Raw genomic sequence first — 25,669 nt, 5'->3', positions numbered from 1 at the left:
CCTTCCTGACGATGCCTCAAGTTTATATCCATTTTTGTCTTCTTAAAGGCTCAGCTTTTTGGTTCTCCAGCTTTTAAAAACTAAAGTCTGGGGTTTGTCACCCTGCTAGTAGAGCATCCCACCACACAGCAGCTTTCTGGCAATTTTCGGCGTCTAATAGCAGGCGGAAAGTGACAAGGAGGCACCATCAAGTAATACAAAGTCAGCGGAGAGCCATGAATCCGATTTGAGCAGGACTTAATTCTGCGCTGTCTCTATGCGACGAGCAAATGAGCTCGACAAGCTCTGAGAAACTGTGGATTGGGTAAAAGGGGCTGAAACACAGTCAGGGTGTTTTTCATTTTAAGAATGACGTGACAGTGTAAAAAGAGACCAGAAGAACAGGGTGGAGAGCAAACGCGACAGAGAACGAGTCGGGGCCACTGAACCTTTATCTGAAGAGCCACACCACTCTGCATGTTCAGATAAGCTCCCTCTCGGTGTCACGCTCACATACACACGGGTCAAAATCACATCTGGGGAAGCGGCGGATGTAAGTAACCCTGATTCATTTCAGCTAACAGCAGATGAGCACCAAATCAGCTCTGACAGGCCCTCGCCGTTCACTCTAAGCTAAATAGGTCTGCTTATTCAGGCTACCTGAGGGAAAGTTGCATAACGGAAATACCTGTCCATGTGTGTGTTGCTGTGAGGGCCAAAGTGACGCTTGGGCGTGAGCGAGCGCACAGTTGCGTCTTTCAGAAGGAGTGGAGGGAAGTAATTCATCTTCTTCTTACATAAATAGCTCCGAGTCCGGGGGGAATAGGTGAAGTTTCTACGCTTTATAAGAAATTATAAAGCTCCTGCAGCCAGCAGGATGTACACAATGGATGGAGGCAGGAGGGGAGATTAAAGAAAGAAGGGAGACCAGCTGGAGAAGATTCGGGCGATTTTGTAAGGCCACCTCCATTTCAGAAAAGAAAAAGTGAGAGATTTAGTGTGTGTGTGAGTGCGACCAGGCCAAGAGTCTTGCCGAGAAGGAAACAGCGTGACACCAAGGCTGAATTATTCATCCAAGGTTCCATCCACTGAAATATTGATGCTCAGACAATCCTCTACACACCGTCTTTCTCTCTTCACTTTCTTTCTCTCACCTGCGTTCCTTCATTTCCACCGGCTGCTCTATCTCATCTCAGGTGTGACCAGGAAAGAAGAGGCGAAAAAAGTAAAGGAACGGAAATGAATATGAGCAGGAAACTGAAGGGAAGCTGAGAGATGTTGCATCTTTGGATCAGGAGGTTGTTACTCTTTCTATTTGTTTTTCTTTATCTCAAATGCCTCTGTTCTTTCAGTCCTTACAGCAGAAAGAGAACCGGAGACAGATTCATAAAAAGAAAACATTAGAGAAAGAGACGACGTGAAAGCTCTTTTACACCAGCAGTTTGTGGAATCACAGACAGACACTTTTGGTAATATGAACGCCAAACAAAACGATGATTGATGATGATTAATCATGACGAATCAACATCCTTACTCCAGATGTGTTGGCGCAGCATTTTGTTTTGTTTTTTCATTTGTGCATTCTTGTTTTCACTGGCCTGTTTGCAATCATACAACCTTATCGGCCACTAAACTGCAGATAAAAGATTGGGATATTAATTCAAATTGTACTCAGTGGATTACAGCTTGTAATGCACACTTAAGTAGTAAGGAGTAACAGTACAGACTTGAAAATCCACTCATAAAAGACTGTAAGAGCTTGTGTTTACATTTTCCAAAGCAAAGTTACGTTAGCCATTCATAAAGAAGCAAGACATTTTTTTTGTGTGTGGTCGAAACACCAATTTTTTCTCTCAAAGAATCAACAAAATATGAAAATTCCTTGTTGTAGCTTTAAATTGGGCCTGCGTTTATTTGTAAAATTACTCTAGATTTTATTAAAATTGTGTGTGTTTGAAGATTAGAAGCACACGTGAACATCAAACCTCCTTCATACATTTTTAAACACATTTATGAATTTTGTTTATTCATGATTGTGAGACTAATTTCTCTCCATACCAACGCTTTTATGGCAGCATGAGTAAACGGCTGCATGTAAGATGAACGCATCAAAGACACGAACAACAGTAAACAGACGATGAGAGCAGACCAGCGGGTTTGGAAGGACGAAGATTCAAGTCAATGAAAAACAGCCTAACTGACAGAAAAAGATCGAAAAAGGAGTAAAGAAAAAAAAAGTTAGAGGCAAAAAGTTTATTTCAAAGAGTGTAAAAGCGAGTAGAAAAGAGATTAAGTAAGAGAAAGCCAGTCTGAGTGTGTGCATATGTGTGTGTGTGTGTGTGTGTGTGTGTGTGTGTGTGTGTGTGTGTGTGTGTATGTGTGTATAAACCGTCACCAGCCCTCTCCACCTCACCCTCTATCACTGATCTCATGTCTCCACTCTGTCTTATTTCGTCTCGGTATGATTCGCGCACACAAAGGCCCTTCTTCTCCAGCCAGAGAGACAATTAACCCGGACTTAATGAGCAACGATGGGGAAACAACTGCCTCCTAGAGACAGATAAATATTTCACCAGCCTGTGTTTATACCCCAAGCCTGACAACAAGCGTGCAGAAAACCAGGCCAAGCTCTTTCAGAGTTCTTCACTCTTGCTTTGTCTTCTGCTGAGGCAAATGACTGCGAACGTGAAAGCAGAGTGTCAAGGAACCTACGGAAAAACATATTGACGCTGGGTGCATTTCGACCACATGAGGAAGAACGTGTGCATGTTAAAATCCACAATCTTATAGTCGCTGGAAAAAGAAGAAGAGAAAACGCTGAAATGGAACAACAGATTCAGAGAAAAAAGATGAATGCACATTCAGGAGCTGTTTTGCATCTTCTGAGTGTGTGAAGGTATTTTTAGAGGCAGGTCTGCTGCTATGCTGGAGCAGCACTGCGGGGTGCTTACTTCTCAAACAGCATGACGGAAGAAAAGCGCTGAATGAAATCAAAACCGCGAACGCCGCCTGAACCAACGCGGTGGCCCTGTTACACTGCCTCATTTACATACACGTCGTCTCAGAAACAGCAGTCATCAAAATGTGTTATTTCCATCTCTGGACCAGTTGTGAAGGAGACGGGGGCTGCAAAAATCAAAGCGAAAGCCAAAGGGTGCAGCTAGCCTGTTAACCAACACGCAGTAACAATAATAGCCAAGAGGATGGTCGTTCCGATTTGATCTTCATGAAAGTGCCGTTGCAAATAACCAGAAGTTTAGTTCAAAGCAGCGATGAAACATTAAAAGAACACAAAAAGAGAAAAGAGGGTCAGTAAACTCCCTCGTTGCTACAAGAAACGACACAGCTATTAATAAATTGCTAAAGTATATTAATAGACAATTTATAAAACATCCTGTGTTCAAAAGTTAAAAAAATATATGCTGAAAACTGCTGCACACTCTTACAAAAAGAGTTATAAGGGGTTCTTTCTGAAGGGCTGAGGTTCTACCCAGAACCATTTGCTTCTGAGGAACTTTTTTTTTTTTAAGAAAGAACCTGTTTTGGAAGCAAGAGTTCTTGAAGGACTGTTGAGAGCATGCACTCCTAGAGATAAAGGTTCCAAAAAGGGTTCTCCTTAAAGGAGAGGAACCCTTTTTTAAAAGAAAGGGTTCTTTGTAAGACTCAGGGTTCCATTAACAACCCTTTTTATTTAATGAACCATTTTTGGAAGGAGTTCTTCAAGAACTGTAGAAATTTTAAGCAGCCTAGAAGGAGGATCTGTGTTCTCTGTAGAACCTCTCATTTAGGCCTTTTTCCACCAACATGGAACTGGCCCAGTTCTGGTTCAACACCCGCTGTTGATCACATCCTTGATTACAATGGTTCCACTTAAAACTGGTGGACTGGTATATTGGTTGGCACCAATGTTCCAAGAATCTTGGGACGGAACCAGTTCAAGAACCACAGCTTATTTGGCGGAAAAGGGCCCTGGGTGGGTTTTAGATGAAACCATTGCAACATAAAAGAGTTCTCAGTAGAACATCCTTGATGGTACATCTCTTTATGTTGGGTTGTATGTAGAATCCTCCGAAAGCATTACAGGTGGAACCTTTCTAAAAGGTTCGACCAGGAACTAAAAAAGGGACAAGCCGAAGAACCCTAGCACTTTTATTTCTAAGAGCGTCTCTGCTACAGCACTACTCGCCTGTCCTGTGCAGCACGTTAACATTTAGACCCGAGGGAATAAAAGATATATATACGGCACTCAAAGTCACCCAAACTGTAAAACTCTGACACGGCAATGAAAGGTGAACTGTGTTGAGTCCGATTCAGTCAGAGAGAGTGGCGGTTTTACAGTGTAGCTGACTTTAAAAGGCTGCCATGATTTTTCTTAAACCACTTGGGTCTGAATGTGAGTGTGTGTTGTTGAAGTAAAGGCTGGTTTGACTGTTCTGACGCACATTTCGAGCAGTAAAAGTGAAAGATCGACCGTCTGAAACTGAAGTTTCTTTATGTGGGGGAGGACTTTGAACTGATAAATTATCACTGCATAAAATTGTGCATATGAAAAGTTGCATTTTGTTGCTTAAATGTTCTTCTTATGTAAACAGAATCTGTACTCAATATAACTTTGCAGACTCTTTTGTCATTCTTACAGGTGTTTGCTTACTTTTGATGTGGATTTTTTTTAATTCCTCTAATTTTGCAGGTCCAAGCACCTAAAAGTTGTTTGATATTCTGTTTCTCCATACTCATATATATCCATATTCCTTCATTTCAAAATGCTTCTCCATTCTTAAATTGCACTCCTCCGTTGCTCCTCCTGAGATTTCTTTCTTTTTTTACCTGTTAAAGGGGTTTTCTGAAGGAGTTTTTCCTTTGTGGAATCAAGAGTCAAAGGTCCGGGGTACACAATCAGAACTAGTTCTTACAACTTGTTATTCCAACCACATGGGAAATCAAAAGTGTTTATAGCTGTTTTGAACGGCTACAGTTGAAGGCGACGTGACAAGGCGACCACCAGAGAAAAGGGGGAGATGGGGGAGGGAGACGTTTGCTTAAATATGGGGATAATGGTGCATACTTTCTGACGTGTCTCCTGGATATTAATCATAGTCCTGCACTCAGTTGTTCACATGATAAGTAACCTGACAGGAAACCTGACTCCTGAGCCTTTTTTTGGCTGCAACTGTGACTCTTTGTCATCTCAGCAACTCGTTCCTGCACTCCTGCAGCTCTTGATTATTGCAAAATTTTAAAGAGAAACTGAAGTAGAAGATATAATGCAGATACTGCTTTCTGCTGTTTACTAACCCTGTATTCCTGAGCGTCTGTTTTGCTGAATGATCGGATCGGACAAGAAACCCGGGGCGGCAAACACGTCTACTAGCAATAGGAAAGAAGTCTATTTGTAGTGGGGTTACAGGTGTTTAAAAAAAATCTGCATACATGCACAAAATTTGGTGTAAAAAAAACGGTATCAGATGCAATGCAGACTTGGCCTGATGCATCAGTGAATTAAGTGCCTGCAGGGGGCACCTGTGGCTACCAGAGGGCTTTTTTTAATGCACATATTGTTGTTAATGGTAATTGTACAAAACCACAATATTATGTTGAATGCCCAATGTGTAAATGCTGAGGCTCTAGGAATCATGGGAGTTGTATTCTTCTTGTTTTTAGGCAGAAATCAGGTTCATTGAGGAAGGTGTATTCATGTTACGTTCAGTCACGTCCTCCTCTCTGACGTATCCAACTTATCCCATGTTTTCCCAGAACTTACGGCAACTAGAACAAGCATTAACAATAATCAATATTAATGGCGGTATTGAGGCAGCAGGGGGCCCCAAATCAAATTCTACTCAGGGCCCCATTAAGGCTTGAGCTGGCCCTGGCTGAATCCACACACACAAAAAAAAAAGATAAATATTACAATTTTATCATGTTGTACCTCATGTACCTCTGTTCTGTGTTTCTATTTGCAGCCTTTCCCAAATCAGCTAATTAAAACATAAACTACAACGCCTCATGCCCGTTCTGTGTTCTTTGTTCTGACACCACATCACAAACTCTGGGAACTTTGGTTTCAAAAGCAAAAAAAAACTTTTGATAGCCTGCTATGTTGTTATTTCCAATTAAAAGAACTTGCATATGCAACAATTCATATTGATGACTTCTGAAATATAAAACAACCTCAGACGGAGGCAGATGGGGGTAACATAACCCCAGCCTGAGAAAGACTAATGAATACTTGGAATGACTGATGTTTAGCCTTGAGAGAAATCACTGAGGTCTTTGCCAGCGAGGGAGAATGGAGACACATTTACTTATGACTTAGTCAATCTCATTATACAAGAATCTTGACTGCCTGATACCCCATCCATCCCTCAGAGAGGTGATTGCATTTACTTTACACTCTGTCCTTTTCGCTCAGTCCCTGGCCCTGCTCCCCGCTGCACGACTGTTTCTTAATCTTTGACAGATTCTCCGTCCATCAAGTGTCTCTGGAGGGAAGGTCAGTGCAACCTTCACTCCTTCATTTCATCACGTCTCACTGCCCTCCTTCCCCGCTCCACTTTTGAGTCTTGCTCCGAGTGATGACTGGCTGTAACAGTTCATTAGCCGCGGAGGCCTCATTAGATGCGCTTAACGATGATGGCTCAGGCAGAGAAAGCAGGAGGGAGACAGACGGAGATCTGATTGGTGAAAGCAATCTCTAGAGTGCTAAAATGACTTTAACCTACTGTACAAAGCAAATATCATTTAAAAAACAGCGTCACCTTTATGCTGCAAGTATATCAGTGCAGTTTCAGTGAACACTTTTAATGTTTTTAAGCTTGTGAACTATTTACATCACTTGAATATGGTGTTTTTACTTTATTCATGTAGCTATTTATGCATATTGTTGTTTAAATAGCTTCTGAAAAAATGCGTCCATGAGAATGACGATAACAGTAAATGGCACTCCGCTTTACTCCTCCCTCCGACTTTCTCTTGATGCGTGTCCAAGTGGATATTTGTACCAAATTTGACGAAACTCCATCCGAGTGCTGCTGAGATACCGCATTCACAAGAATTGGCCGGAAAAAAACAGCACGTTGCTCTTGATCTTTGATCTCTAAATTCTTATCAGTCCGTCTTGGACGATTGTGCCAAGTTTGAAGAAATTCCAAGAATGTGACAGACAGGTGATCACGGTGACCTCTGACCATCAAACCCTGATCAGCTAATTATTGAGTCCAAGTGGACGTTTGTGCAAAGTTTGAAGAAATTCTGTCCAGTTGTTCCTGAGAAATCACCTTCACGACAACGGGATAGACGTGAGATCACAGTCAAGCTCAACATCCAAAATCTGATCAGTTCATCCTTGTGTCCAAGTGGACGTTTAAAGACATTTCCTCAAGGCATTCTTGAGATATCACGTTCATAAGAATGGGATGGATGTGCAACCTGCAAACATAATGCCTCCGGCCACGACTGTCATGTGAGCATTGGCTTCTGGCGAGGGAGACCAGCTTTAAGACATAAGGTCACCAAAATGGACAAAAAAAAAAAAAAGAATGACAGCAGAAATAAAACCCCAAAACAAATGAAGGTGTGAAACAGAGAGATAACATTAAAGGAGAAGACAGAAAGAGCAGGTCTGGTGGGAAGTCAGGGACGGGAAAATAGAGAATGAAAGCGAGGGGAGTGTAAAAAGGTGAGATAAGGTGAAATTGTGTTTCTCCCTCTCGCCTCCATCACAGGCTTCACTGATAAGTGATGTCTGACAACAGCGGTGGCAGGGGAGAACTGTCATCTAAAACACTCCCATCCATCTGGGGATACACTGTTTGAAAGTGTGTGTGTGTGTGTGTGTGTGTACTACAAATGTCGGTGTGTGAACATGTGGGTGTGTGAGAGAGAGAAAAAAAAAAGACTAAAATAAGAATAATGTGTCGCTACTGTCCTGTTACAGTTAAGAGTTGACATGTTCTTTATTCAGTTGAACATAATCTATGAATCTACAGCTCAGGTTTCATGTTAGTAGCACAATGAAGTAACATTTTGATGAGTAGGTACATCTTTTGTTGATTCTTGTGATCTACTACAGCTCCTTTTTCGGTGCCTTGCTCAGGGGGACCATGGCAGAGCCCAGGAGGTCAACACTGTAAATGAATTTAAGTAAGAAAAGAATATGTGCACAAGCATGCTGTTATCATGATGCACAGTCCTGCCAGCTGTAAAAGCAGCAATGGAACTATATAATGCTTTCAAGCTCTATGATGTCCTTTGGTTTCGCTCTGTTAAAACTCAGTCATGCCAGTTCATCTGTGTGTTCTTGCAAAAAAGGCAGTACCGGAATCAACAATTCTTGAATGATACCCAGCCCTACTTGTTTGCTAGCTGTTATCAAGCGTGTTAGCTATCGGGACAATAAGTTCACATAGTTAACTCAGTAGTAGTCAGTGGAAGTAATACCATCAACTCACGTTTAAGTGTCGACATAAAGTTCCTCTTGTGTGGAGCAAAAGTGAAAGGTGCAATACAGCTAATAAGCTACAAGAGCATCCTCCATTTGAGACTAAGCTACCTTAAAGGTCAGGACTGTACAGACAGTTTGCTATTGGTCAAAGACGCATCAGAATTCACTAAAGCTGAAACTGACGCTAAAGATTTGCATTGATTTACTGCCACCACCTGAGCAAATCCACAGCAATTCGATCAAAATCAACTGATTTCTCCAAAATTTTGAATGCTGTTGTGATCAAGCTTTTACACTGATCAACAGCTGATTGCAGCAACTGGACAATAAACATAGCAACACACCGTTAAAAGTGATATTTTATGTAATATGGTGTGTGCACTCTTTACACACATACTCAGAATTGTAACTAACTTCTGTCTTATGGACGGAGACCCTCTGAGTACTGTTGAGGATTTGATCAGCTTGTCTGGTCGGCTGCACCTGTCCCGGCTGACAGTACAAATAAAATAGACTGAAAACAGAACCAGCAACACATTTGACATCGTGTTTGTGCCATAATGCTTTGAAATGAGGTACAAGCTCCCCCTGGGGGTCACACTGGGGCACACAGTACCCTCTGTGAAAATCAGTCACCTTACCTTTCCACAACAGTAAACACTTTTTAGGATATAAGGATATAACCCTTGGGAGGATTGGTACAGCTGCACTTTTTTTTAGGGTTTTCTGTGGCTGACTCAAATATATGGGATGCAGGATGCCTCACAAAATCTTTGCTGTAGACTTCTCATTGCTGAAGGAGGTGCAGAAAGTTGAAATTTCAAAAGTCAAGTGCCAAAATTATTCTTTAACTTAATAGAAATTGTGCATCATGTTATCAGACAGCAAAAGTGAAAGTGACATGAAATCGCTCAAAACAAGGTCTGTGGAACCGGATCATGATCTCAAAGTTTTTCAAATTTTTTAGTGATTTGAGCACCACAAGCCAAGTGCCATCTAGTTCCAAAAGTCAACAACTCACAACAAAACAATCGAGATGGATAAACAGCACTACAGGCCAGAGGAAATTTAGATTTTGGGATGAACTGTGCCTTGAACATCACCATGTTCACATATATACAGTTAACACAGGCTGCGTTTCAGTGTCTTTCTCAAGGTTAACTAAATCAGTGGTCTTATTTAGTCTTTGTTCTTATTCTTTTTCCTCACCTAGATATCCCCATGTGGGTAAATGAGTCCTCGCCCAATTTCTTTATTCCATGGTAACGACCCTCTTTTTTTTTTAGAAATCAATAAGAGGTGTGATAGTTGCATCAGTGGGTCCAATCAAACTGAAATAGGAGGATTAACAGAAGAGAAAAGATCAGCCGTCCCCCTGCTGATGAGATGGCACCTCAGCTGGGTTTTTGACAGCTGGCTTAGTGAAACAGACAAACTAGAGACTCGAAGCACCCGGAGTTATTGATTAAGGCTGAAGAAGGACACGCGGCTGACTCAGTAAATACACTCATGAGTCTGAGAAACGGTTCATAATATAAAAACAGGAGAGTCAAAGAGATCTCTGTCAGTATTTATAGACAAAAATTAGCTGAGGGTTTTGTTTGTGACATGACGACTTGGTGTGAATTATTCTGGGCTGCTGGGCGTGTGCGTGTTCATGCAGTCAGGATGAGCCTTTTCACACCTGCCGCCTTCCCCTCTTGCATCGTGGCACTGTGACAGATTGGGTCATCGGTGTTTGGAGTGTGTGTGAGTGTGTGTAAAGGCCAGGTGTGAGACAGGTACAAGATTTTCTGGCAGGATCGGGAGCGAACAGGAAAAAAAAAAAAAGAAAGGACTGATGGGAGTCAGTGTAGGATGTAACAGCCTCTCTCAGAGGGCTGAACCACACCACTTCATCACACCCTGACACACGCGGAAACACACACTTATACCAGGATTCACACTCTTTTCTGGGGATCGTTTTCCAGGACTTTTCCAGGACGTTGTGAGTGATGATCTAGCTGGTATGGAAAACAGGGATAGGGCCATGCACTGACTTAAAGGATACTAGAAGGGCTTGGAAACACTTTGGAAAACCATTGTCTGTAAACATAGTTTGTCGCTGCATCTATAAATGCAAGTTAAGACTCTACCGTGCAAAATGAAAGCCAAACAGGTGCAACGCAACGCATGCTGCCATCCAGACGTCTTTTTTCAGAGACGTCCCCTCTCATTTCAGCAGAGCAATGCCGAGACACATCCTGCTCATGTCCCAACAACGTGGCTTCTTAATAAAAGAGTTCAGGTACTAGACTGACCCGCCTGCAGTCCAGACCTGTCTCCTTTTGAAAATGCGTGGTGCATTATGAAGCACAAAACGCGACAACAGAGACCCCGGACCTTGAGCACCTGAGGTCGTATATCAAGCAATAATGAGGAAGAATTTCACTTTTAAAACTTCAACAGTCTGTGCCCTCAGTTCCCAAACACTTACTGAGTGTTTTTAAAAGAAAAGGTGATGTAACACAGTGGCAAACATGCTCCTGACCCAACTTTTTTGTGTACATTTACAAAACACAAAAAAGTTAATTAGTTTGAACATTACATATCTTGTCTGGTTAAAAAGTTTTTGCAAATGAGCTTGTAACATCCTCCGTCCTGCAGGTGCCACCATGTGACTTGACTTGAGGGTGCGTTCACAACGTTTCCACGACATAATCAAGGGCAGCCTGTTCAAAATACTTTCATCCATAAACTACAATTTGAACATTAATATCACCTTAAACATGACTTAACCCTTTCAGATTTCAGTGTTATCTGTTTTAGAGAGCTCTGATAGAAAGTCCAGTAGTTCATTCTCAGATAAAGGAAAATAGGAATAAGAATGTTGAAATAATTTCCAAAGTATGTCAGTTTTTCTTTTTTTTTTATGCTTACAATTTTACAACCAGATGCACCAAAACAAGCCCATATGTTGTGTTTTTTTTCAGGTGAAGAGATATTAAGCATAAGATGTGTTTAATTAAACACTACACGGGTACCTACACACAACAGGGGATTGGACAAGCACACATACCCACACACACACAATAGCCCGCTGCTTTTAATTACAGTCACACCATTCACCCAACCATACAGAGAGGGAGGGAGTGATAAAACAGAGAGGGGGACAAGCGAGGCAGAGACCGAAAAGAAAAGCAGCTTGAGAGACGATTATTAAGGCAGGAGTGGCGACAGAGACGCGTAAGAAAAACCACTGGGACACGCAAGAAAACATCACTCTTCACGGGGGGAGCTGAAGAGACAAATAGAAAGAGGCAAACAATAAGGTCTCCTCACGCTGCAAGCCTCGCGTTGCATCATATCAACCCATCAACCGAGAGAGGGAACCATGGGAGACATCACCCGCTGTCACTTCTCCTGCTCTTATCCGACCAATAACAACATCATCCAGTTGAGCAGCGACAGCAGACACACTGAGTCATATTCTGTTGAAAAGGCTTCTGATGTTTAGAGCGCCGATCACAGAGAATCTGATAGCTGGAAACTCTCCTCTGAATCACATCACGATAAGAAAAACATGCCTTCTCTTCTCTGTTCTGCTTTATTTTTAATATATTTTTCCCCTCTATTCTCTTCCAGGAATTACTGTCACAGCGATGAAGATCACTTCATGCTTAACATATGTTAGTACTTTTGTCAGGATCTTTTAGAAGACTGTCCTCCGAGTGGTGTGTGTTTCAAGAAAAGGAGCGTTTCAGTGGATCTAGATCGCAATCAGTGAAATAATTATTGTAGTAATTACATTACACAATGCTTAAAGGGATTGTGTTTATGTTAACACATAATCCAAATTAATCTCATCTCGCTGGTATTTACAAACAGCCCCAAAAAAGGATTTGCCACAGTCTTCGAACTCTGACTTGCTTGCTCTTATGTATATGTAAAACAACTCAGTGGTGCTTGGAGCGATTATTGTATTTGGTGCTTTCTAATAAAGCAACACAAGTAAAGGTAAATGTACAGAGAGGGGTCCATCCATCCGGCGTCCATGACCGCTTACCCTGACGGGTAACGAGAGGGCTGGAGCCTATCCCAGCTGACGTTGGTCTAGAGGCGGGGAACACCCTGGACAAGTCGCCAGTTCATCGAAGGGCTGACACATATAGACAGACAACCACTTGCTCTCATATACACGCCTACAGGCAGCTTAGAGTCACTGATTAACCTATTATCCTGCATGTTTTTGGACTGTGGGAGGAAGCCTGAGCACCTGGAGAGAACCCACACGGACACGAGGAGAACACGCAAACTCCACGCAGAAAGGCCCTGCCCCAGCCACAAACTTCCCAGCTCAGAACTCTGAGCCTTCTTGCCGTGAGGCGACAGTCCTAACCACTGCACTGCCCAGCGAGCAGGTCATTATTATGAAATAAACTCCCGACAGGGTGATGCAGGATCCCACTGCAAACTGGAGGGGTCTTGAATCACCCTGAAGGTTTTCTTTTGTCCACAATAATGATCTGTTCACTGTATATTCTCTAGCTTATTACATGGTTATCTACTAAAAAAAAAAACAATTTGACACAAAATATTAATTTTAAAATGATTTAAAAATCATCTTATTGCTCCTCCAGACTCTATGATCAGAAGTGAATTCATAGCAACGGCCTGCTATGAAGAAATAACAGACCTTACAATGTTATAATTGACCAATCGGAGCAGGTCGTTATTGTGAAATAAATCTCGACAGGATGATGCAGAACCCCGATGTGAAGCGGAACGGTCTTGCATCATCCTGAAGGGATGGAGGGGTGAGCAGACACTGGCAATCTATTTAACCTGCCTGAGCTGATATTCAATTTATTTTACTCCTTTATCTAAAAAGCAAACCATCTATTGTGAAACCAATTCACCTGCAATTTCACTTTATCCAAATTCCAAACTTGAAAGCCTTGGTCTCCGCCAGCTCCAAAGGGAAATATCTCACTCTTTACCCACTAAAAGCCCACAGTCTTCACCGGGTAGTTAGCTAACTTTGCCTGTGTTTGCTGTTTGGTGCCAGGAAGACTGAAAACACCTGCCTGCTGCAGAGGGTGAAGGAGACGGCAAAGTTGTGGGCCATAAAACTAAAACAATGAGCGGAAAGACTCACTACAAGGTTTGCAATTTTACACAAATACAAGTTACTGCAAGTTAAAAGAAGCCATTTTTCTTCTTTAAAGGGCGACACCATCTGTGTTCTTTTCCACATTTTTCACTACGTCAGGTCACACAAGGAAACGTTTCTATAAAGGACAATTTTTAACATGACCTCTAGTTTTATAATCCAGTCACGAGGTTGTTATGTAAGGTTTCTACTTTCCGAGAACAAAAAAAAAGTTTGTCCCGTTGTTTTGAGCTTTTGTGATATTCAAGCCAATCAGTCCACATCTATGATCCAAACGCACATTTAATACAATCCCACTGATCCTCCGTAATGAAATCTCTCTCTTACACCAGCTGAGGATAAATTCAAACCAAATACCCTTATGAAGACATCCAGACGATTGCCAAGCCTTTTTCCAAGACTGACAGTAAAATAATTACAAGACTCCATTATTTTTTTTTTATTTAGATGTCAGTTAAATATTTTATTTGATCGCACTGGTGTTACTGCTTCATATTTACAAGAGAATGCCATTCCCTTTTATTTGTTATATCTTCATCTCAGCTGAGAGGGTTTTTAAATATCATCTTACTCACTAACAAGTCTGTTTAAAGTGCTGCGTCTGAGCGCAACTGCCAAGTTTTAGTTTCAAGACATTTGCTGATTGCATTATTGCCTTGGCAATAATCATTAAACAGATAGACAGATAGATTATTATCATGCTTGCTCACTCTGCAGGCTGTATTATCTGTCATCAGAGGTACACACTCTGTCATTGTAATTACCACGACAGACAGGATGGCCTCTCATAGCTGTCCGGACGACACGCGGTATGATTAATCAATCAACGCTCGCGACTTGGGGGGGGGGGTGTTCAGCCTTTAAGACAGGCGTAATAATCCATCACTGCTCCTCACATCCACTCGCTGATCCATCAAGTCAACACGCCCTGCTCAAGAAGAGAGAGAGCAGAAAAATAAAGAAGTCTGTGGAACAGAGTAATGAAGTGATTCGTTAGCTGATTCCCTGAATAATTATGACCGTCATGATGATGGAAACGGAAAATGAAGCTGATGAACGCTATGCCAGATCAAGCAGAGCAGCCCTGTCTACAAAGTTTACTGATAAACAAATCAAAGGGTATATTAGTGGACTTAAAGAGACTGTAACAGTTTGGTTTGATGTGTTGAATGGGCTTCTTGTTTACAGTTTAACTTGTTGGTTTATTTTTGTGCTTGTGCCTAATTTAAATGATCTATAGTGCATGGTATAAAGTGTATTTAGGACGTGTCCAACTCCACTTTTGCTAGTTAACCGGTGCATAATCTGCTAAAAATAAGGCACAAAGGGGTTGTATTTAGTCTCTTAATTAATCATAGGTGTGTTTTGGGTGTAACATGAATTAAACTAATCAGAGAGTCGTCCCCTAGTCCCTTTCCCTGTGCAGCATGTGTGCACAGAGCGTGCTTTTTCAGCAAGAAGGCCTTTGGTTTAAATTCCAGTTGGGACATGGCTTTTCTGCATGGAGTTTGCATGTCCTCCCCCTCCTGTGTGGGTTTCCTCAGGCGCTGTACAGTGCCCAGCGCTCCTAATAATAGAATGGATTATATGCAGACAATGACTATATAATTGTACTCTGTATGACTGCATGATTACAATAAAAAGTTGGCCTTGGCCCTTAAAAGGTGTGCTTGCATCTGGCACGTTGCTAATTAAATGGTGCATTCTGCAGGTTAAAGAAGTTTTCATGGATCATCTTGTGTGCAAACGCAGATGATGTTGAAACGGAGTTTGACAGTGAGCGGAGAGCACATGGACAGCTGGCATCAGTCTCCACATCATTGGACGGATATCTGTTACAGCCTGGTGGTTTTCCGAATAATGTTCCTTTTCGATTGCAGGAAAATACTGCGCCATTGACTTCTGACCAAGTTTCATTTTGTGCAAACGCTCTCTGCTGTCTCAAGATCACAACACACTGATGCAAGTATATTTGCTACTTACACAACATGAGCACCGGCGGTGAAAATGAGAACTGCGTTGGTTGGACACGGGCAATTACAGTTTCTCAAATGTGAATGTTTTCTGATTTCTTTCGTTCTCTCTGACTAAAGAGACTGAACACCTTGTGGTTGTGGACAAAACAAGACATTTGAAGGCATCATCTTGGGCTTTGGGAAACACTGATCAACATTTTTCACCATTTTCTGGCATTTTATGGACGAAACAACTAAAAGATTAACTGAGAAAATGACAGATTCACTGATAATGATATGAGAACAATATCTGTCTTTTCATCAAGCTCTCAGCAAGAAAGCAAATATGCAAATTTCCTAAAATGTAGATCTATTCCTTGAAGCTTCAGGGAGTATTTGAGCTCAGCAGAAGCACTGATTTAATTTATATTGTGATGTATACATGATTTATTAATGAGATCATTTGTTTGACAGCCATATTAGCAGGCAATCCAATAAAAATCTGGAGTACAGACCAGAGTGGCCCCTTTTATCTACATCCTGAGCAGTTGGCTTGTTTGCTTCAAAATGATTCAAGTATGACCTTGTGCCCTCCTCTATTAGGAAGGCAATGAATTTAAAGCTTAAAGTCACTATTCTCATATATGATGTCATGCTACGGCGTCTGCTGTTCTTTCTAGCACCCCATCTTTCTTTTTAATGGCCTACTGAGGGCATTTATTCAGCCCTTTAACCCGCATGTGCTGCATGTACCGTGAGAAAAAATTATGGGTCTGAAAGCTGAGAGTTTTCTGAAAATCCTCTCATTCTGAACACTGTGAAATATATAAAAAGAAGAACATTTGGGGCCCTCGTTAAGTTTAAGCTCATCTCCAGGTTTTATGATTCTGTCAACAAGAATCTGCTGTAGACGAGATTATGATGTGATTTTGGCCATCTGTCTATAAAAAGCCTGAACAGCGGCAACCAACCGCTGCCTTCAACAGTAACATCTCTGTCGACCCACACGGGGAGGTATACACAAAGGCGCGCGTGCACGTTCTCGCGCACACAACACAACCCCGCACACAGTATCAGGAGTAATCTGAGATATAAAGCCTCATCGATCAGAACTGCTCTCCCTCGAGGATTACATCATTGCCCAGCAAATAGCCAATCAGAGCGCGGCTGAGACTGTCCGCTCTGTGACCCCATCTCTTGTAAAACTAAAGGTAATAAGAAAGAGCCACACACACACACACGCACAAATATACACACACTATTCCAGTCACGTCACACAGAGGCATTGATATCACTCTCTCAGGTATTGAGTGTTTTTATGTAAACCTGCACCACTGCAGTGCAGTTAATGTAACAATGGTGCATGTCGGGGGCATTTCTGTATTGTTTTTACTGACGCACGTCTCAATCAACAGTTCTGGCTCACACACACACACACACACACGGATGTATTGTTGAGAACTGCATAAAGCACACAGAATGAAGGAGTGAAGTGCTGCATAACTTTGTGGAAGTGTCTTTATGTGTTCAGAGTATACTTGAGTTTAAACGTGGGCAGGAGGAGGCACAGGTCCCACCTACCAGTCTGTACTGTATGTACTGCAAAGAATATAAGCATTATAAAACAGTCATATGTTATGAGGTCAATTTTAAAACTCGTCTACCACTTTGGAACTAAAAACATCACTAAAATGCTTCATTAATTAATATTTGTGTGCCATTATTTCACCATTTGATATTAAAAAAACATGACCTGTCCCAATTTGGCAGGGAAATTTGTTCAAAAAAAGAGGGAAATATCCTCAAAATAAATCTCTAAAAATTTTGTTGCATTCAACAAAAAACAAACTTTTCTTTCCCCTATATTGTCTGTAATCTCTCTACTATTGACTCTCTAATAAAAGCATAATATGCATATGAATCATTTTGAAACAGACTCATTTCTACCTTGTCTTCCACGTCCCTGCAAGTCAATACAAACAATATAGACTATTTATAAAAATATGGATCTGAGCCAAGTGTAAACCTACCGTTGCAACACCCACTGGTTTTTGTGGACTACTGTTTTGAAGCCTTGGGTTTGGCATTGTGGCCATCACCAGTGTATTTTGGGATGCAGAAGTGGTCATATTTGGATGAGAGGGTGGAGCTGGGGAGGATACTCAACGCTAAGTGTCTATACTGATTGAATCTGACGCAAACCCAAGGACACACTGTGACATACCTCTGCTTTATCGTCGAATTTTTTACTCTACATGAGGCCAAAATTTATAAAAGACTTGAAACATGTGGTTGAGATCATAAACTCATTAGGAAACTGTTTACTGATCGTGTTTTGCGTGTTAACATACCTTGATGTAGCCGCCAGTCGAGACCAGGAGAGAGTTGTCAGGGGAGAAATGCAGGTCGGTCACCCAGCCTCCATGGAGGGAGTCCGTGCCGTCTTTACCGTCCCGGGAGCAAATCTTCAGCAAGGAGCCGTCCTTGGCACTCCAGAGCTGAACATTATAAACCAAACATAAAGTAAATGTCCCTAGTATACAACAACAACAACACAACATTGCACACTTAAGCATTCAAGACCCTGCTTACAGATTAAATTGTGATTTTGGGCTATACAAATAAAATTTAATTTGATTTAATTTGATTTACCTGCAGTGCTGTTTATCCATTTAGCTTGTTTTGGTGCTTTGGAGACATCAGCCGCAGAGATGTCTGCTTTCTCTTGAATATAATGGAACTAGATGGAACTCGGCTTGTGATGCTCAAAGTGTCGCATAAATACATTAGAAAAACTCAACAGCAGCGTCTCTTTCCAGAAATCAGGACCCGGTTTCTCAAGATAATCCACAGACCTCGCTGAGAGCAGTTTTATGTGGAAACTATTTTTCTAAACTGCCATCTAGTTCAATTGTTTTGGGTTAGAAGGCAGATCTGGACAATATCTCCAAAACTCTGCAACTCCCACCAAAATGATCTAGATGGATAAAAAGCACCACAGGTGAGAGGAAAAATATGTGTTTGATTTTGGGGTGAACTGTCTCTTAAAAACACTGCATGTTTTATGTTCTCGGTAAACTCTGAGCATAATTTGAGGATTAGTCCCATATCTCAGCCTGTATCAATGGATGGAGTTTGCTTAGTTGCCATGGAGATGGTTTAGTTTTGATCACATGATCTGAACGCCATTTGTATCATATTTGAGACATGAGTTTCTGATACTCCCACAACGTCAGTATGATCAATACTTTAATGAAAAACGTTATCTAAGAATTATCTTCTGCCCTCTGCTGCATCTGAGTGCAAAATCCAACATGGCTGCCTTCAGGTAGCAACTCACACATTTTTGGCAAGAAAATATTTGTACATTTTTTAAACTAGTACTTCATGAATGACATTTAAATTGCTGTTAATATTTGAATATAAATATTTGCTATATTCAAAACAACTTAAAATTACTTAATATTTTGTACCTTATTTTATAGTAAAACTGTGTTGAAAATCTGTGTATCAGATAAGATACAGCAGGTATATAAGATAATCTGTGAATCCATCATTATTTTTTGAATTTCAGGATGTCTTTTTAATTGATTTTCTCTAAACCAATGGCTATTTCCTTGGTTATATTGTTTTTGCTAACCACCACATGAAATAAAATGATTCCTGTTTGGAAAAAAAGAACCAAAACTAAGTAAACATGCCAAACTTTCCAGGAGCATTTTTTTGTGATCGATGAATTGTCATCAATGCCCGATGTATCAAATATGAGACAAACAAAATATCATATATCTAAATTATTTTTTGATTTTGTCAAAAGGTTCAATAAAGAGTTTAATTTTTTTTTTAAAGAATTTTATAGCAATAATTTGATGTGTCAGGGTTTACAGGGACAAGCGTGGATTTTTCATGTGTAACAGGTGGTCGTACATGAGGGGAAATCGTAACCTCTGTTTCTGTTCAAGGACGTTCTTTGGCATCAGATGCAACCAAAACTCTACCCGTAGGTCACGCTTAGGTCACAACTATTCATCTTCATGACAACTGAGCCAAACCCCATCTGTTTATGAAAGTCATGTGATGTTGCTGAAAGCAAGTTGACCCTGCGATGAAACTATTTTTACTTGTCAAACTTCTCCTTCTCTGAGGCCAAGACGAACCTTCAAGCTTGATGAGACAGAAAGGAAAACGAGGCACAGATGCGCAGATCCTGCGAATGCTGAGGAACTAATACCCATAATGCACCACATTTATAACAAAAAGATGCTTTGTGATTCTATCATCACTGGAGCAGCACATCATGTCGATTGCAGCTGTTATGCAACTGTTCACATGTCCATTTGACAATGACACATCACACGTACAGCTATATTTAACACTTGGCATGCTTTTGTGCGGAATGACTCACATTTGTTTCCATAGAAACAGGGGTGAGATTTCAGTGTGGTTTATGTAATTGGATCTGATGGATTCGTCCATCTCTGGATAATGGAGCAGTTCGGCTCAGAGGCCACCAGAGGGCATTAACCCCTTGTTGGCCGAGGCGGCGCTGCCAGTGGTGGCTGCAGGCTGAGCAGCGCCGGGTGACTTGTCCATATCTTCCACTCCACCTCACACACGCGCTCTAACTTTATCATTTATTTTGTGTGTCTGCGCGCGTTTGTGTACAAGCGCTGCAGATTCCAAAGCCCTGGGGATCCAATTTGGCAGCCTGAGTCCTCTCCTTCACCTCCCACTGTCAGACATCTCCTCCTCTTCCTGCTCTCTTCATCCCCAGCTCCTCGCACACGCCCTGCGCCCTCCTCCAGCTCCTGGCACCCCCATCTGAGGAGGAGCCCTGCCTCCTTTCCTTTCATCTCACCCCTCCTCTGTGCACCCCAGCAATCATGATGCATTAGTAAGCACTTTATCTAAATGAGTGATGAGGTGTAATTATGGGGTGATCTGTGGGATGAATGTTGACTGGTGTAATTGCGTTTTTTTGTGTGATGCACAGCAAATTAGATGGTTTAAGGCACTGTCATTACTTCTCATGTTAGTAACATAATGCCATTTGGTGTGCGGACACTCTGATGTGAGTATCTTAAGGCAGGGAGCTCAGTGTGAAGTCTCTCCACAGCTCTCATCTGCAGCCGCTGTATTTTACCTCCATCAATCTCTCTACACGTCTCTTTACTACCTCATTCTCCTCATAACTCTAAAAATGTTCCACTTCCCACTTTTTCCCCACTTCACCTTTATGCATTTAGGCTCTTTGCTGAGGTTGATTTGCAGCAGCGCAGAACAGCAAAACAACCCAAATGAGACCGAATTCCTAGATTAGCGGCGGATACAGGGTTTCTACAGGTTTCAACAACTTAATTAATATTTTTTAAGACCTATTTGAGTCCATTATAAACGCATTTTAAGACCTATTTTGCATCCAGGATGGCAAAAGTTTTTTTATAATTGTAATTATTTGAATAATGCAGCTGTTCTTTTCTTGTGTGCACTTTGAATTCCACATTAAGCTGCAAACAAATGTATGGTATCATTAATGAAAAATCAATAAAAATTGTTAAAGATGAAAAAAAAAAAAACAGTCACACTTGCAGTACACCTGCAGTCAATGTTCCCTTTATGAATCACAGTCCTCGTGGAAATGTGCACACATGGAACATGACTGGTCAAAGAAGGCACCTCATGAATGTCGATGCAGAGTAATTAGCTGCTGATCGATGGTTCTTTACTGTCGGTGTGTCTGACAGGTGAGGTGACTGGAGAAGGCAGAGTGTGTGTTTGCCATCGCAGGTTTTTCAGCTGCATTAGTGTGTAATGGCTCCATGTTGGTTTTGTTTTGCAGTTCTTACAGCATGACCAAGACAATTTTCCCAAAAGTATATTTCAGGTAAGACTGAAAAATGCAGCTCTATAAATCCAAACATATTGATATTTTAAGGGCTAAAATAGATTTTTTAAAAATCCTGCAGACACGCTGTGATAGTAAGAAATGCAAAGGTTAAGAAAAACCTACCCGAATCTCTCCGTTGTCGTCTCCTGTGGCGAGGCGTCGGCTGTCCCAGGAGAACCGGCAGCTTCGGACGCAGTCTTGGTGGCCACTCAGCATTTGAACACACTGCCAGGACTCACAGTGCCACAACTAGAAGCAGAAAGCAGAAATGCATGAAGGAGACTCAAAAACTAGAAATGGTGCATCTACTGAGTATGGAACTTTCAAAAAACACAGCCAAAAAGGGAAATTTACACCACAAATCTACATGTATTGGACATATTTACTATGGCAAGCCAGGTGATGATAATAATAAAGTTTAATTTCTGTTGCTCAAAGCAGTCATCACCTGTTAATAGGTCTTATGAGGACAAACAATCGTGCCAGGCGCAGAGCTAATGTTGTTACAGCGCTGCATCAGTAATGAGTGCTCTCTTGCTCTCTCTGCTGTTGTCTTTGTCTCACATTGTTTGGATTTCCCTTCTTTACCCTTCTGTCTCTCATCCATTGTTCTCTTTCTATTCCTCCCTCCTCCTCCTCCTCCTCCTCCTCCTCCTCCTCGTCTCTCTCTGTGTTCCTTCCTTACCCTGGTCACATCCTGCACCGCACAGAAAATAACACCGCTCATAATTAGACACTTCATTTGGCAGCCGGCTAACTATGTCTGCACACAGTCCCATTCATCTGAAGGTCAGCTGAGAAAGTACGGAAAAGACGAAACGGGGGGACAGAAAGAGACAGAATCCTCCTTTTTGTGGTTCTCAACAAAGACACTCATGGCACAGCCTTTCGGTTTGACCTCCAGATAGATGCAGTCCAGGGATTTTATGTTTGTGTGTGTTTTGAGCTACCAAAAGCCTCTGCTCGGTCTGGAGAACAGGGACTATGTGACTGGCTGCGAACCAGCCCTACAACACACTCACACACACACACACCTCAATTATCATCTTTGCCAAATCCATAAAACACACATTCTCTCTCACTACCGTCCATTGACAGAAGCCAGGCTGGCGGCCGACCCAGTGGCTGTTCTCTACAGTAAGTGTCGACCAAATCCAAATTCCCGTGTGAAACTCGGTGGCGGTGGCTCCAGATCAACTGCCTTCGACAAATGCCTGAGAGGGCGGCTGTGCATTGTTTCTAATGCGGGACGCTCAGGAGCACCAGTTGTCATCTGTGGCCGAACACTGGACGGAGAAAATAAATCTAACACTGAACCGGCAGCTGTTTTCATGATCCAAGAAAGCGAATGACACTGAGAGGGAGCCAGTGTCAAAGAGCACACAGCTTCCAGTAATACTAGACATCCAGCTGTCTCCAACTGCCTCCTAACTCTTCAGTAGCTTTAAATGTCTCACCTGCAGAGGTCAATTTATGATAAGATTTAGAGGTACCAAATTATGCAGCGACTTTTCCCTGGACTGCAGGCAGGTCAGTCTAGTACCTGAACTCTTTTACTATGACGCCACACCGTTGGAACACGTGCTGAATGTGTCTTACCATTGTCTCGCTTAAATAAGCAGGGACGTCTCTGAAAAAGACGTCTGGATGGCAGCATATGTTGCTCCAAAACCTGTATTTACTTTTGAGCATTAATGGGGCGCTCACAGATGTGACAGTTACCCATGATGCCATGGGTACTAACACACCGCCATACCATTACAGATACTGGCTTTTGAAGTTAGTGCTGGTAACAATCTGGATGGTCCCTTTCCTCTCTAGTCTAGAGTTCATTGCGTCCATGACTTCTGCAAAATTGAAATGTGGACTCACGAGACCACAGCACACTTTTCCACTTTGCAGCAGTTTTTATGCCTCTCCCTGCACTGTATATTATTTGTTGTTTGCCACTTTTGTGCAAAATAAAATAAAATAAAATCAGCACAGTTCAGCATCTGCTGTGTGATGGAGTTCCCTTTTCTGTTGACGGCGAGTAGGAAAAACAATGATTTTAGAGCTGTTTGTGGAAAAGGTTACAAACCGCATCTCAAACCCACTGAGTCAGAGTCAAAGTCAGGCCAAAGTCAAGCGCGGCGGTGTTGGGAAAAGGCAACCTGGCAAAAACTCCATCCAGACAGGGAGCTGGGTCGGATGCGGGCCGGGCCAGCCTGCCAGGCTGGTGGGTCAGCAGGTCCACGAGCTCCAGTCATACTAAATGATCATTGAACGTGGGTGTGGGAGGACAGACTGACCCGCCGCTAACTCACCAGGCCCCGGGGCCATCTGCTGCATGCTAATCTCTACGGTCCTTCTCCTCGCTACCGGAGAAACTTTTAGCCTGAGATATCACCCGCAGCAACGCGTCCATGTGCATGTGCTGTAAGTAATCAGCTCTGAAGGAGGTCTGAGGAAAGACGCTGATGTGTAATAGGTCACGTTGTTACTGGCAGCATAAACAGATATGTCTCATCCCATGAGTGTGTGTGTGTGTGTGTGTGTGTGTGTGTGTGTGTGTTGAACCTTAGCAGTCTTGTCAGCAGAGGTGGTGGCGAAGAGGCTTCCGTCTGGCGAGACATTACAGGACAGAATGGCTCCCCGATGAGCCTCGATGTCCTGCAGCTTCTCTCCACTTTCTATGTCCCACATCTTGTAGTCAGCAACAAACAGAAAAAAGAGAATGTTTGGGAATTGATTTCAAGCTGTTGTTAACCTAAACAATCAGTCGATTAACTGATTAGTCAATCGAAAGAAAATTAACTGCCAGCTATTTTGATAATCGATTAATGGTTCCAACTTAAGAGAAACCAAAGAGTTGCATAAGCATTGGTTCTTAGTTACTTAAGTTTTCCCTTATGTGTTGCTAGAAGGTCCTTAGCGATCATTTTAAGGGACTCGCAATGGTTCAAGAAAAGTAAATATATCAGTACATATATAATAATCAACAGATTAATCAATAATGAAAACAATTTTAGTTGCAGCCCTATTGTTAACTGCTTCGTGAATCTCTATGTATGTGAGCTTCACCTTCACAGTGCCGTCATAGGACCAGGACAGCAGTCTTGTGTCAGCAGATGAGTTGGAGAGCAGCGAGAAGCATCTGACTTGCTCCTTGTGACCCTGCAGAACTTTACACTCCCCAGACTGCCACCTCCACACCTGCAGGGGGCAGCAGAGACACAAACAGAGACGAGGAATCATTAAGCAGCTGATCCTTTCTCCTCTCACGTGATGCTGTCTGCATGCTGCTGTTCTTGTCTTACTGCCGTCATCGATAACATGATGCCTTGTGCGATGGCTTCTGCTTGTCCAAATATTCAATTAAACAAAATTGGGCTCCTTTTGAGTCACCTGTCTGAAGTCTCAGTCAAGAATACCAAGGCAAAGTCAAGATTTTAGTCTTTTCTGATAGGAAACCGCTGTTACAAAAGCCAAACATCGCTCTCTCCAAACCAAACAAACTCCACTGGCAAAATGAGTCATTTGAACTTGCAGAACATGAGAGTTGCTGGTCTACCGCTGCCTGGATCGATTTGTTTGTTTGTGTTACTATGTTCTAAAAGGTTAGATCAGAGTCACAGAAGTCAAAAAACACAAACACATTATCCAGTTGAGGCAGCTATAGACCAGCAGCTCCTCTATTCTGTGAGGTAAAATCACTAGTTTTGCTTATGGAGTTTAATTAGTTTGGAGGGAGTGATAATTGGCTTATAAAACAGCAGTTTTCTATAAGAAAAGGCTGTCTGACAGCAAGGTAAAGCAGTTAAAATGTTTCAGATATAGTGTACATTTAAACTGATATTGATTCTTGTAGTTGGAGCTTTTTTAAGTTTAATTGCTGAGCTTCAAAGCTGGCACTCTCTGTTTCTCCAAACTGGGGGTGTTTCAACTGCTGTAGGTAACACACTGACTATCGATAAGTGCTCTGGACATGCACATCTGTCTACAGAGTGCTTGCTTATGACAGTGTGCAGGCAGGTAAATGACCAGAGACAGGAGTTAAACTGAGCCTAAAGATGTGGGCAGGCCTGACATCATACCATTTCTCCCTCTGAACAGAACCTGTCATTGGTCCAAAGGTTACAATCAATCACCAGCGAGCATCAGTGTCATTAGAACTCTTTACATTCACCCTGCATCTGCATTAACATCTAAATACATGCAAACATTTCCTCACAAGTACATGTCAAACAGCATGAATCTGTATAGCTTCAGAG

The 25,669-nt window shown here is 42.0% G+C and overlaps 1 protein-coding gene across 1 annotated transcript in view; it reads right to left on the bottom strand.

The window, feature by feature from the left end:
- The window catches only part of apaf1 (apoptotic peptidase activating factor 1), a 54,732-nt gene that overhangs the window by 9,573 nt on the left and 19,490 nt on the right, over nt 1-25,669 (bottom strand). Inside the window, exons 22-25 of the mRNA XM_084710804.1 lie at nt 24,480-24,611; nt 23,976-24,101; nt 21,540-21,665; nt 17,881-18,027 (exon numbers count right to left, since the gene is read on the bottom strand). Coding sequence (XP_084566930.1) covers nt 17,881-18,027; nt 21,540-21,665; nt 23,976-24,101; nt 24,480-24,611 — 531 coding nt within the window. The remainder of the gene's footprint in view (nt 1-17,880; nt 18,028-21,539; nt 21,666-23,975; nt 24,102-24,479; nt 24,612-25,669) is intronic.

Source organism: Lutjanus erythropterus, chromosome 22, assembly GCF_056507025.1.
Source record: "Lutjanus erythropterus isolate fLutEry1 chromosome 22, fLutEry1.hap2, whole genome shotgun sequence".
Classification (NCBI taxonomy): Eukaryota; Metazoa; Chordata; class Actinopteri; order Lutjaniformes; family Lutjanidae; genus Lutjanus; species Lutjanus erythropterus.
The sequence above is the reverse complement of the archived record's forward strand: the minus strand, read 5'-3'. Positions and strand labels throughout refer to the sequence as shown.